Source organism: Loxodonta africana, chromosome 7 (genome assembly GCF_030014295.1).
Source record: "Loxodonta africana isolate mLoxAfr1 chromosome 7, mLoxAfr1.hap2, whole genome shotgun sequence".
Lineage (NCBI taxonomy): Eukaryota > Metazoa > Chordata > Mammalia > Proboscidea > Elephantidae > Loxodonta > Loxodonta africana.
Genome location: NC_087348.1, coordinates 77,304,828 through 77,319,052, shown reverse-complemented (window position 1 = coordinate 77,319,052; position 14,225 = coordinate 77,304,828). Strand labels below are relative to the sequence as shown.

The 14,225-nt window shown below is 44.9% G+C and overlaps 1 protein-coding gene across 1 annotated transcript in view; it reads left to right on the top strand.

Annotated features, from left to right (window-relative positions):
- Positions 1-14,225, top strand: part of SYT9 (synaptotagmin 9) — a 204,666-nt gene that overhangs the window by 141,225 nt on the left and 49,216 nt on the right. Inside the window, exons 4-6 of the mRNA XM_023550893.2 lie at positions 4,294-4,414; positions 6,031-6,202; positions 8,246-8,375. Of these exons, the coding sequence (XP_023406661.1) occupies positions 4,294-4,414; positions 6,031-6,202; positions 8,246-8,375 (423 nt within the window). The remainder of the gene's footprint in view (positions 1-4,293; positions 4,415-6,030; positions 6,203-8,245; positions 8,376-14,225) is intronic.

Here is a 14,225-nt window from a genome sequence, read left to right as displayed (position 1 = left end):
GCTGCTCTACGTAGGAAGGTGTATATATACACATACATACATACATACATACATATATATATATGAAGACAGAAAAAAAACAGTGGCTGTCAAGTTGGCCCTGACTCATGGCAACCCATGTGTGTCAGAATGGAGCTGTGCTTCATAGGGTTTTCAGTGGCTGATTTTTCAAAAGTATATTTCCAGGCCTTTCTTCTGAGGCACCTCTGGGTAGACTAGACCCTCCATCCTTTCATTTACCAGCTGAATGCATTAACCACTTGCATCTACTCATATATTGCACTCCTATGTATGTGGTAGCTTTTATTGTTTACTTGAAATGTTCTGTATTTGATTTTTTTATCCTCACTTATTACATTTATAATTTAGAAATCTTAAAAAGAGATTTCCTTTTAAAGCACTTGAAAAACAAACCAAGCATTTCCTCCTTGGGATAACTATTTCTTTAATTTGCTGTTGTTTCTTTAGCCCTAGTTCATATTCTGAATATATCACCAAGTCTGAGATTTAATTTTTTTCTTTTAACTCATGATTAAACAGCCACATAATATAAATATTTGTGAATGGGGTTCGTGTTGGGAAAAAACAAAATATTTGGCACAAAGGTAATCTGACATATCACATTCAATTATATGCATTTACTTCGAGGACAGGGACTGGACTGTATGTGTTTTTATATCCCAAATCCTTCAAAGCATCTGCACACTGAGGGCCCTCAGGAAATATATGCTGAAAGAATTAGTGATTTGGAAGCTTCGTAGGCAAGATTTTGATTACCCTTTTACTTTGTAAACCAAGTTTTCTGGGCAGGCTCAGGAAAGAGGAGGACCGAGCTAGATGCAGTGAAAATCCCTCTGAGGGAAGAACAAGGTGCCTTTCTGTTTAAGGCAGACAAGATACATCAAAGAGCAAAGGAACAGGCCAGGGAGTAAGAAAGGAATAGGATGGTTTGTGGGGGTAGCTGCTGCCCCTCTGCCCCCTCTGCCCCCTTTGCCACCAGCTTCCTGCTGGAAGCATGAAGCCGGCTTCCTGCTGAGGGTCAAATGTTCTCTCTTCAGTGAAGTCAGGTTCCCCTCCCGCTAGAGGAGACTCAGTACCTCAGAACAACCCAGTGCCTGCCCATGTGATACCCCACTCCTGTAGGACTCTAGTCCCACTCTGTACTCCCACACAAAGGGAAAGGCGCAGCCCCCCGGGGCCTCTTGAGGTCAGGGCTCTGGACACAGGGAGAGCCTGGCTTGCAACGTGAGGTGTTTTATGCAAGGTGAGGGACTCATGAAAGTACAGTGCAATCCATCTACCTTAGAGACCAAATAGATGCCCTTTGGTTTGTCCTCCTGTAGAAACAGTCAAAGCAGGGCAGTTGGGTGAAGTGACCTTCCAGAGCTGAATCTGTGCTTCTAAAAATAAAAGTATCCTAAGAGAATTGAGAAGGAGAGGGGAAGCTGTAGATGTTGAGGGCAAAAACCTGACTCCCTGGAGCATTGTCAGTATGAAACTGTATTAATTAGACAGAGGCATCCAGCTCGATAACCTCAGGTATCTCTCAGAAATTGAAACTAAATGAACTGGCTTTTTTTTTTGCTGTTTCTAGTTACACTTTTCTGGGCTTAAAAAAAAAAAAGGAGAAAGAAAATGTGTCTTCTGACCTATTTGAATGGCTGCAAACTGCCCGAGGAGATGTCTTCCCTGCAGAGGGAAATCAGAGCTCCTTAGAGCCCTGGTGGCACAGTGGTTAAGCACTTGAGTGCTAACCAGAATGTCGGCGGTCAAACCCACCAGTCACTCCTCAGGAGAAAGATGTGGCAGTCTGCTTCAGTAAAATGACAGCCTTTGAAACTCTATGGGGCAGTTCTACTTTGTCCTGTAGGGTTGCTATGAGTCGGCATCAACTTGATGGCGATGGATTTGGGGGTTTTTTGATTTTAGAGACACACCAGGGGAAGGCAAGAGCTGTGGCAAGCTGGGAACCCTAGGGGACAGGCCCCAGGGGCATGTCCAGGTCTGGGTCTCCTCTCCTCTCCCTATGAGACTGGCTGTGTGGGGACAGTGTGGGGGCTCTATCCATAGCTGGGTGGGACCAGGTGAGTGTCCACGTGTGTCAGGTCTGTGGATGTGTGAGAGCCCATGGTTCCTGCTCTCAGGCTTGTGCAGAGGCTTTCTACAAAGCTTTGTGAGGGGCTAGGTATTTCTAGGTCTGGTGGAGCCAGATGCTGGTCTGCACAGGTGGTGTGTGATCAGGTTGTGTGCAGTGCTTTGAGGGCAAGAGGGTGTTGTGGAGTGCTGTGTGTGTGGTGGGGGGAGGTATACAGCAATGTTCAGAGGTATTGTGGGAAACTTGGGGGAACTCGTAGGTGTCAAAATAATCGAAACACAAAATGAATTTTAAAGCATATAGGGCTTAAAAAATTGAGCAGTTATTCTGTATGACTACAGGGAGACCTGTTTGTTTGAAAGAGACAGGAAGGCTTGTCTTAGGCTAGCTACAATGAGTTTTTAAGGAGAAAAGGGGGGAAATATAGAGAGGAAAATTAACCATTGGCTAACCTTTGGCATGATTGATTGAAATCATGCTCCCATCCCTCCCTAAGTTCAGCTGATACCAGGCAGCCAGGTGGCCTGGCCAGCCCTTCCGCTCATTTCCACAAATCCACAGGTGTCCTCCAGAGACTCCAAGTAGTAAACCAAAGCCACTGCCATCCAGTCAATTCTGACTCATAGCAACCGTATAGAGTTTCCAAGGCTGTAAATCTCTACAGAAGCAGACTCCCACATCTTTCTCCCCCAGAGTCAGTGGTGGTTTCGAACCACGGACCTTTTGGTTAGCAGTTGATTGCTTTAACTACTGAGCCACCAGGGCTCCCAAGTAATAAAGGCACCTCAATTACTCAGGAAATATTAAGGTTTTAAAGTTACCTTTCAGGAAACAAGGGGTGGGGGGAAGCATATTACTTTGGGTAAAGTGAAATTCTTTGCATAAGGTAAACTTTGAGCAACATTCTGTTTAACAGATGTTACAAAGGGAGATTTGTGCGATTTTATGGCCACTGTGTCTCCATTGGAAGCCCTGGTGGCGTAGTGATTAAGAGCTTGGCTGCTAACCAAAACATCGGCAGTTTGAATCCAGCAGGTGCTCCTTGGAAACCATGCGGGGTAGTTCTACTCTGTCCTATAGGGTCACTATGGGTCGAAATCAACTTGACAGCAATAGGTTTGGTTTGGTTTGGTTTGATGTCTCCACTGTGTCTCCTGTATTTCTATTTATCGGTTCTCGGGTGTATTCCACAATGGTAAATTTTATGAATTTTCCTGTCCCCCCAGAGGACTCTGTCAAGCTGGTCCTCAATTTTTCTCTCTAACAAAGGGCATTTTGGGGGCTGTGTAGGGAGGGTATATATGGAGGGTAACTTATTTGGAGGACTTTGTAACATTCAGTAAGGGACACTGTGGGCCTCTTTGGGGACTGTGTGAGAAATTGTGTTGGAGGCTAAGTAGAAAACTTTGTGTGGGTGAGAGGGTCTCTGTGAGGGGATGTGTGTGAGAATTTAGTGTTAGGTCAAACTTCTAGGGTTGTAATGATTAACATGGTGACTCCATGTATTAGGAATATTACTGCTCCATTTGGTTTTCTTGGGTGTATACTTGACAGAGGCAATTTGCCAGGCCTTTCTTCCACAGAGCCACTGGGTGGGTTCAAACCACCAACCTTTAGGTTAGCAGCCAATCACAAATTGCTTGCACCACCCATATTCCTCTTGTGTGGGCCTAAGTGAAATGCTGGGACCACACAGGGCTGTGTGGCGGGCTGTGTGAGGGCATGGGTGTACAGTTCTGGGCGGGCACCTTTGTGTAGCTTTGTCCTGGGGGCTGGCTGTGGGTCATGTGCAGGGATGTAAGTGGGGGACTTGGTGGGGCATTGTTAAGGCTGTAGGGGGTACCTCTACACTAGGATTGTGATCTGGGCTAAGTGCATCTGTGTGAGGTTGTGCAGGGCTTCACGTGGCTGGATACATGGTAGCAGTGGCCCAGGACCGCCCCCAGAGCTTTGCCATCTAAAGATGGACCGTGCTTCCTTAGGGTTCAAGCAAAAGCAAAAATTCCTTAGGGTTAGGAGCTCCCAAAATGCAGGGATTTATTCTTTCTGCACAACTGACATGAAGAGAAGAGACAATGGGGATTCATGAGGTGAACAAAAGGGGCAGTGTGGTCCTTCCAGTACTGCCCTGTGGCTGATCTTTCTGCACATCAGACTGAAGACACTTTCTAATGTTTCAGTTTGTGCTTTCTCAACAGGACAATGTGGATCTTGGAGAGTTGATGTTTTCCCTCTGCTATCTCCCAACTGCTGGCAGGCTGACCATTACCATTATAAAAGCAAGGAACTTAAAGGCAATGGACATAACCGGAGCATCAGGTGAGACATTCTCAAGTTCAGCCTTCCTTGTATGATTCTAAACCTTATGAAGTTTTTAGTAGTAAAGCGCTTGGACTCTGGAACCAAATTTCCTGGGTATTAATCCCAGTCCTACCACCTAATACCTGTGTGTCATTGGGCAAATCACTTAACCTCTCTGAGCTTCTGATTCCCCATCTGTAAAATGAGAATAATACCATCTGGTTCATTAGATTGTTGTAAGTTTAATAAAACCTTAATAACAGTGTCTGGCAATACTAAATGCTATGTAATGTTAGCTATCATTGTTATTATTATTGTTAATATTCTCTGTTAGGTCTTCTTCATCATAAATGTGAACTAGACGTACAGTTTTGCACATGCTGGTATAGCTTATCTAACTGGGTCTTTCCTCAGATATAAGCAGTCACCCTCCCAGTCTATCTCCTTAGGAATTATGCAGTTTGGTTTTCAGGTGCATGTGCATTTAAATTCCAAGTCCTAACAAAAGTCTGCTCCCACTTCCAACAGGAAATGCCCCAATATGCAGTTCCATCTCTACAAGTCACCTCTGCAGGGGAATCCCCAAATGTGGTCCCAGAACATGCAGTAGAATGGCTCGCAATCATTGAAATCAAAGACATCAGATGCAGTGTATTCTGCTTCCCACCCTCCACTGTTTTTCCAAGCAGAAAAAAGATGTGGCCCCTGTGGTCCTCTAAGTCTCTCCTGGACAACGGTGTAGGAGTCAGGGCAAGACATGGTTATGCAGGTGAAGAGAGAAGGAGAATTGTCCGCTGAGCAGGAGGATGGTGAGGACACCAGTGAGAGCGGAAGAGCCCCGCCTGGAGCAGAGGCCAGCCTTGTCACCACCCCCCTCACAGCCTTTCTCCGTGAGCAAGCCTGTGTCCTTTCTCTTCTTGACATGAACTGCTTCCTCTTTTGCAACCTGACTGCCAGTAGCATTAGGGACTTCAGGCTATCCTAATTTAGCCCCAGACATCCTCCCTGTCCTCTAGGAATTTGGCCTCCCGCTTTGCTAAGGTCCTGACCTATAAGGAAAGATTCCCTGGGGTGGCTCAGAGCCGGGGCCTGCAGCCTGTTTCCCCTGTCACAGCCAGGCAGGTCTTGAATTCCAGCTGGAATGTTTTCTGACTCAGCAACAGGTGTTTTCGTACTATTTTTAAATTTCACACTTTTTGAGGAGACACTGTCCTGTGCTTTTTCTTGAATGAATGACTTGATTATTTTAATTCTAGTCACTGCCCAGACACCTTATTATTAAAACCCTCCAACTCCAGTCCACGGGCAGGTAAAGGAGCTCTGCATATCATTTTGTCATTGTTGTGTGCCATCGAGTCAATTCTGTCTCATAGCAACCCTCTAGAACAGGGTAGAACTGCCCCATAGGGTTTCCTAAGCTGTGACCTTTAGGGAAGCAGACTGCCACATCTTTCTCCCAAGGAGCAGCTGGTAGGTTTGAAATACTAGCCTTGTGGTTAGCAGTTGAGCTCTTAACCACTGCGCCACCAGGATTCTTCTGCATATCATAGTCCAGGAAAACTCATAATGACACAGCTGCCGAACTAAATTTACATTTATTCTCACAGTACCCCTGTTTCTCATGGTCTGTACAGATCCCTACGTGAAAGTCTCACTCATGTGTGATGGCAGACGGCTGAAGAAGAGGAAAACATCCACCAAGAGAAACACACTGAATCCTGTTTACAATGAAGCCATAGTCTTCGATGTCCCTCCCGAGAACATTGACCAAATCCACTTGTCCATAGCTGTCATGGACTACGACCGGTGAGATTCCTGCAGCTCTTTCTTAGCACAAGTTGGCTGTGCCCAGGGCGGCAGAGGGGTGTGCAGCCCATAGCTTCTTAGCTGGTGTCCCAGTCTGCAGGAAATGAGTAAGTGGAAAGCAGATTTACAAGAAGTCACCATTTTCCAAACCATGCTGTGGAGTCAGAGTATCCGAGTACCTCTCTGCTGTTCCTTTCTCTTCCTCCCCTTTGTTCTTCCCTTCTCTTCCTGCATCACCCCCGTCCCCACTTCTTCCTAGAATCTCAGCTTGGGGAACTGTGGCCCCATGGGCCTTATCTTCTTCTCTCAGGCAATCCTGCCTGCCCTTCGGTGGAAAGATTCCACTCAAAACAACAGAATTGATTACCTTAGCCATACCATCAACATTTTTAAATACATAACTTCAATCTTTTTCCTTCTCCCTAAGTGTTTAATAAAGATCATTTCCATCCACTTATATCTGAAAGCAAACACAGAAATGTTCTCTTAAAAATGCTAGAATCAGTGTGGATGACAGGGTACATTAAAATGTATAAGATGCTCAACTTTTTAATTAATACAGCACAGAAGAGATATTTATAGCCTGCATTGTAGCCAATTGTGTATTTAAAGGACAGATTTGAAAAACAGTCATTTTAATATGCAGCAGAAGTACCAACAGGGAATTATACATGTTAAACCAGTCATTAGACTGAAATGCAAAGTCTCTTTTTAATTGGAAACCTCCCACGTGGCTGGGTACAAAAATAAAAAATCATTCTAACTTCTAATATAATCTTACAAATACTATTTGTAGCTAAAAAGTTTGCCCATATACTCTGAAACATTGTCATTAAGGCAGCTTCAGTGCCCCAAACACCCTCCAGCAGATGTCTGGGTAAAACATGACCGTCTTCCAACCTAAGGAGCATTTGGGTTGGCTCAGCTGCTTGTGGGTGTGACAACCCACGCTGGTCAGTAGACCTTGTCCTGTCTCCTCCAGAAGGCACACTACACTGATAACGTCAAGCCACAGGAGGGGATATTGCCCACTAACCGTGGAAGGCTACACCAGCATTTTTCAGGCTATTGCCAAGTTTCACTGCATCGACAAACCCGATTATGTGAGCTCTGCTTCAGTTTAATTCTCAGTAAACTCATGAATCTGGCCTGGAAAAATCCATGGCAGGATTCGTGGGGCTTCTGCATGTAGCTGATTTTAATGTGCATAGAATGAAATATCCTTCACACCACCTCCCCACACACAAAGTGAAGGAGAAAAAAAACACTCATGTATGCAGGAAGGAAAAAAAAAAGGAAGTCTGTGAGTTTGAATTCCAGAGTTAAAGGATGGGCCATATGATGCCAGTTATGCAGAGGACTTTTAACCAAAAATTGACAGTGAAAAAAGTTGGCTCAAAAAAGGGATCCACTCTGGGAAAGTTTCAGAAATGTCAGCCCTAAGGATAAAGGCTCTAAGTTGGGAAATCTTGTTGGGTTAAAGAAACTAAGCTAGACTTGGTAGGAAGGAGGGAGAGACTGAGTCCACAACATGCTCTCTAAAAAGAGGGGGAGCAAGAAGAGCCAGGTGCTCCCTCCGCTTTGCCGCCTTTGTGAACTTTAGGCTACAGCTGCCAGACACGAGCTGCTTCCTTACCCACTCTTGCTTGCTTCTTGCGGGAACTTGAGTTATCCATTATTGCAAGAAACTCCTTTCAGATGGCCTCCTTTTCGTTACGTGGAAGTCCGGAGGTCAACCTAGTTTTAGCAGCAGAGCGTGCTGAACCTTAGCATGCATCAGGGAGTCCTTTGAAGAGGGGGTTCTTGGGAACAGTGTTGTCAAAGCCAGGGTGTGTGAGAGCCAGACTCTGCTCTTTACCTCTGGGCCACCAAATACAATATTGGACCCCAAGTCCTATTGACTTGATTAAGCTTGGCCTGTAGTTTTAAATTAGGGAATGAAAAGAACCACCCCCTCTCCAGATCCTCCATCAGTCAATTGAGTGGTTGTTGATCTTACATACCAAAATTTTAAGAAAAACCTATTGTGGGCCATTTTCACAGTGTAGGTCACAATGAGATCATCGGCGTGTGTCAAGTAGGCAACGAGGCTGAAAGGCTGGGCAGAGACCATTGGAGTGAAATGTTATCGTATCCTCGGAAGCCCATCGCACACTGGCATTCCTTGGTAGAGGTAAGACCCTGACTCCTGCATGCTCCACTTTGAAAAAGAGTAAATGCTTTACTGTTGAAATCCAGGAGTCACCAAGAATGTGAGTGCTCTCAGATTTACAGTCATAGAAGGGTTTCTCTGGCTGCATTTCCTGAGGCCCTGGGAACTTGCATTCAGTCTAAGGTTGAGTCTTATGCTCACTGCCAGTCTGGTAGGTTTTGAACATTGATCAAGGATCCATCCCTCACTTCGATTGTCTTTTAAAAACATGTGCCGAGAGTCTCTGATTCCATGTTATGGCTTTAGAGTTCATCTGCAGATTCTGGGTGTGTGTTGAAAATCAAATAGTAACTTACGCCTTGATCATGGAAAGAACGCTGGACTGGGAGAGAAGATACCTGGATTCTAGGACTGGCTCTGGCACTAACCTGTGATTCTGAGCAAGTTAATTAAGATTAGGTTCAAGTACACATGATTAAAAAAAAGCACATAACAATAACAAATGAAATGGAAATCTATTTCTTTCTCACATTAAAAAAAAAAAAAAAACTCACAGAAAGTCACTCAAGGAAGTGGCTCCATGATCAACATAGGCATCTTCTCTTCCTGCTTTACTGCTCCAGCATAGCTTTCTTCCTTGAGGTTACTTCATAGTGCAATATGGCTTCTGAGCTGCAGGTCTTGCCAGCTAGAAAAAGGAAGAAAGAGGCAAGGACCAAAAGGAGCAGTTTTTTTTTTTTTTTTTTTTTTGAGAATTCTTCCTTGAAGCCTCATGCAACACTGCTACTTATATTTCACTGCACAGAACTTAGTCACATGGCCATGTCTAGTTGCAACAGAGGGTAGGAAATGTATTCTTTTTGTTGAGTTAAAATATACTTAACTAAAAACCAGGGTTCTGTTACCAAGGAAAAAGTGAAGGTACCTAGAGGCAACTGGCCATCTTTCAACTGCTCACATCTTCACACATTCACTGTTACTCCCCTGTCATTACTTCTTAATCATCCTTCCCCCATTCATCTTGTCTTATTAGCTCACTCCCTTGTATTTATGAACTCATTCTCTCAAGAATACATTGCATTGGCTAAGTAACATTCTGTAAGGTTCAAATGCCACATTTGGTTTAGGAAATTCAGATGTGAATAAGAAACCGTCCCTTTCCTTGAGCTTATGAACAGTAAGAGAAAGAGAAGATGGTGTGTAAGCTAATTATTAAAGGGTGCAATCATAGGTAGTATCATACCTATCATATCAAAGGAGAGAGGTGTTGGTTGTGCTTAGAGATTGTCCAGGCAGCATTTCTCCCTCCTACTCTCGGTAAATGAAGAGAACTGAGCTCCCGGGAACTGGAACGCAGGATACAGGTGGCAGCTGTATATGGAGGAAGCATGGATTCTAAGCAGAGGTTCCTCCTTTTACTTTTCCAGTACAGGCAACTCTGTTCCCTGCAAGGCCATTGTGAGAAGTAAAGACCAGAGCCTAGCCCTGTTAGGGTTCCTCTACCATTGAGCCAGACAAAACCCATTATCCATTGCCATTGAGTTGATTCCAACTCATAGGGACCTTATAGGACAGAGGAGAACTGCCCTATAGGGTTTCCAAGGAGTGGCTGGTGGATTTGAACTGCTGACCTTTTGGTTAGCAGCTGAATGCTTAACCACTGCACCATCAGGGTCTGGTGGAAATTAACATGCAGGGAAACTGTGGAGGGAGAGAGAGGTCCCAAGCCCAAACCCAGGGACTGAGGGACAGCCCTCCTTTGTTGGAGATGATGCCAGAGGAAAAAGGTTACTGGACTAATTCTAAGCCTCAGGGCCTCTGGGTGTATTCAGGGAGAGCCTAGTGCCCCCTAATTTGCAGGTCCATAAGGACATCTCTCCCCTTGGGCCATAGAAGCTAAGACTCTTTTTTTTCCTTCCTGGTCTCAAAATTAATCCCTTAGGGGGGGCCATAGGACCTATGAACCACTGAAGAAATAGCTGGGGGGCAGAGGCTTTCTCAGCTGTACCTCATGTCTTTGAGTCCTGGTGGAATTCTCAAAGGAGTCCATCCAAGGACTCCTTGTATTGTCTGGGCTCTAACAGTGGCAGTTACAGCAGTTGGAATAGACTTTTTGCACCCATAGAAGTCATTGCTGACTTTAATTCTTATTTGTAGAGGTGTCAACGCTCTGTGCTACTCACGAGGACATGGTAAAGGAGAAAGGATTAGGGGTGAGGTGTGGGGGTGAGAGGCAAGTTCTGTTTCGGTGGACAAGCACCTTGACAGGGAATAACCATAGTGGCGGGTTGTATATGGCCTGAGTGGCAGTGCATGCATGTCTCAGGCAGAGGAACGTGTTGAAAGCAGGCCCTGGAGGCTTCCTTTACTGCTGAGGAAGCAGTGTTGTAAGGTTTTGGTCACCTGGGAGATATTCCTGAAACTCTGAGTACTTGGCTTTTTGTGAATCTGTGTTTGATAGCTATGTCAGTGAGAAGTAAATTTCTGTAGGGTTAAACCATTAAAATTTGGGAGTTCATTTGCTAAAGCAGCTAGAGTTAACTTCTGCTGATACAGTGGTCGTTTCTCAACTGTTAAAGTGGAACTCAGGAAGTAAAATGCCTGCGCCCCTTACATGAGGGGCCAACCAAGGGAGGCTGCTCCTTTTTGTTGTTTCTATCTCTTTGAAGTTTATGCCTAAGGTTCCAGCTCCATCCTGAGAGAGGAAGTGATTCTTTCCCTTTTAAAAATAAACTTTTAACTGGCAGAATTGGGGCAATGGTACCAGAGGAGTTGAAGCACAGTCTTTTGGTGAGGTCAGCAGTACTTTGCTAACAGCAGTGAGGCAGAAGACAGACTGGTTAGAAGCACTCACTTTGGAGTCGGATGGACCTAGTTTCAAATCCCTGTATTGCCACATACTTGTTGTTGTTGTATTTAGTTGCTGTTGAGTTGGCTTCAACTCATGGCAACCTTATGCAAAACAGAACCAAATGTTGCCCAGTCCTGTGCCATCTTCATAATCTTTGATACGTTTGAGCCCATTGTGGCCACCTACTAGTTGTTTATTACTAGCTTTCCAAACCTTAGTTTCCTCATCTGTAAAGTGGCCCTGGTGACACAGCAGTTAAGTGTTCGGCTGCTAACCAAGAGGTTGGCTGTTTGAACCTACCCAGTAGCTCTACAGGAGAAAGACCTGACAATCTGCTCCCACAAAGATTACAGCCTAGAAGACCCTACAGGGCAGTTTTACTCTGTCACATGGGGTTGCTGTATGAGTCGAAATCCATGGCACCTAACGACAACAACAAAAGTGGTCATAACAATGTCTATCTTACCATGGTGGTTATGAAGATTAAAAATAGTCTGATATATACTTAATACACAATAGGTAAGTGGTAACTTTGGTGAAGGGTAGGACAGTACACAATACTGGGGAAGCCAGCACAACCTGTATAAGACAAGGTCATGGAAGCTCCATAGATACATCCAAACTCCCTGAGGGACCAAATTTCTGGTCTGAGGGCTGTGGGAACCATGGCCTCAGGGAACATCTAGCTCACTGGCATAACACAGTTTATAAAGAAAATGTTCTACATTCTACTTTGGTGAGTAGCGTCTGGGGTCTTAAAAGCCTGTGAGTGGCCATCTAGGATACTCCACTGGTCTCACCGCTTCAGGTGCAAGGAAGAATGAAGAAAGCTAAACAACAAGGGAAAGATTAGTCCAAAGGACTGAGGGATCACACCTATCACAGTCTCTACCAGACTGAGTCCAGTACTACTAGATGGTGCCCAGCAACCACTACTGACTGCTCTGACAGGAATCACAATAAAGGGTCCTGGACAGAACTAGAAAAAATTGTAGAACAAAATTCTAACTCAAAAAGAAAGACCAGACTTTCTGGCCTGACAGAGACTGGAGAAACCCTGAGAGTATGGCCCCTGGATACACTTACAGCTCGGTAATAAAGTCTCTCTTGAGGTTCACCCTTCACCCAAGGATGGAATAGGCCCGTGAAACAAAATGAGACTAAAAGGGGCACACCAGCCCTGGGGCAAGGACTAGAAGGCAGGAGGGGACAGGAAAGCTGGTAATAGGGAATGCAAGGTTGAGAAGGGAGAGTGTTGACATGTTGTGGGGTTGTTCACCAACGTCATAAAACAATATGTATGCTAACTGTTTAATGAGAAACTAGTTTGTTCTGTAAACCTTCATCTAAGTACAACAAAAAAGGTGTGTGTGCGGGGGAGGGGAAATAGTCTGATTATATGCAACACAGCGCAGTGGCTAGCACATAATGAATACTTAGTAAAGTTCTCATTTATGATCACTGGCATGTATGTCCCATATTCTGAGAGACTGCTGTGTGTCCTAATGGGAATTATTATCCATCATTTTTCTGTCACGGAGGATACAAGAAAGGTTGGGAATCTCTCCATTCCACTCTTCCATCACTTCAGATTTAGGGAAGAGGTCATTCAGGACTTGCCTGAACTAGATGCATGCATTTAAATTCTGTTCCTTTCCCTCTTTTTCTTGGCTTTAAAGATAAGTTGCTGCTATACTCTCTAAAAAAAAACTAAGAACCCTTTAAATTTCTGTTTTAAAACATAAAAGAGCAATTATCCCAGTCCTCTCACGAATTGTGTGTGTGTGTGTAAGCCCATATGTATGAATGAGGTGGGGGGAGATTAGTATGAAGGGAAGCTGGCAGAAGTGCTTCACTCTGAGGACTGAGGGACCAGGTTGGGACTGAGCACCTGTGCCCCTCGGCGATCTGGCAGCCTGCTTGGAACCGCATCCACTACACCGTGACCTTGCCAGGGCAGGTGACAGATGGAGTCTTCAAAGCCAGTGAGTTCAAAAATCTGTTCCTCTCTGAGGGATCCTGGACAGCCTCACTGCACACTCAAAGGTCAGCCAATACCACTCCTTTTACTCTCCATGATGGTTAAAGGTTTGTAAAGCTGTGTAAACTCCTGCAGAGCAGGCTGCCTGTGACTTGGGTTTGGGGCATCCTCTCCATGGGGCCTCAGGGGATAGCAGAGCTCTCTATGGGCTCCCTACCACAGCACCCTGCTTGTATATCCTCTTGGCCTGGCCATATCCCAGCACCTTTCCCTCCCTTCTGAATGTGGAGCTGACCTATATCATGAGCTTCAGAAGAATAATAGGAAATAGTTCCAGGTTTTTATCACTTCCTTATGTAGTGCTACGTGACCTCTGTATTAACAAGAAGTGAGCATAGGTTGATGGGGAAAACAGACACAGACACCATTTGGTTAAATCCAAGTTTAGTTTTTTAAAAGAGATAGAAGATAACCCAATGAGAATATATAGTAAAGATCAACATTATCCTGATTGACAGAGGTACAAAGCTTTAAACCCCAAAGTCCTGCTCAAGGAGTGTTCAATTGTGATAAGCCTTCCTCTCACCAAGCCCTGGCCTTTCATGCATGTATGTACATAAGGCCCTGGGTGGCGCGAATGGCTAAGCACTGGGCTACTAACTGAATGGTTGGCGGTTCGAACCAAGCCAGAGGGAACTCCAAAGACAGGCCTGGCAATCTGGTTCCAAAAGGGCATAGCCTTGAAAACCCTGTGGAGCAGTTCTGCCTTGCACACGTGAGGCCACCATAAGTTGGAATTGACTTGACAGCAACTAACAACAGTAGCACATAAGGCTAAAGATGTTCTGTACCCAACTAGTCTGGGTATCTGCTGAGACCACTCACTGAGCCTGCTGCCCTTGTTCAATTCAGGCTCATACAATTGCCAACAGAACTAGGGAGCAGCTTTGGTACAGTACACCCTGACATGAACAGAGTTCTCATTTATCACCCTTAGGCCCCTTAAGGGTATAACTATAGAGCTTGCTTACTTTGGACA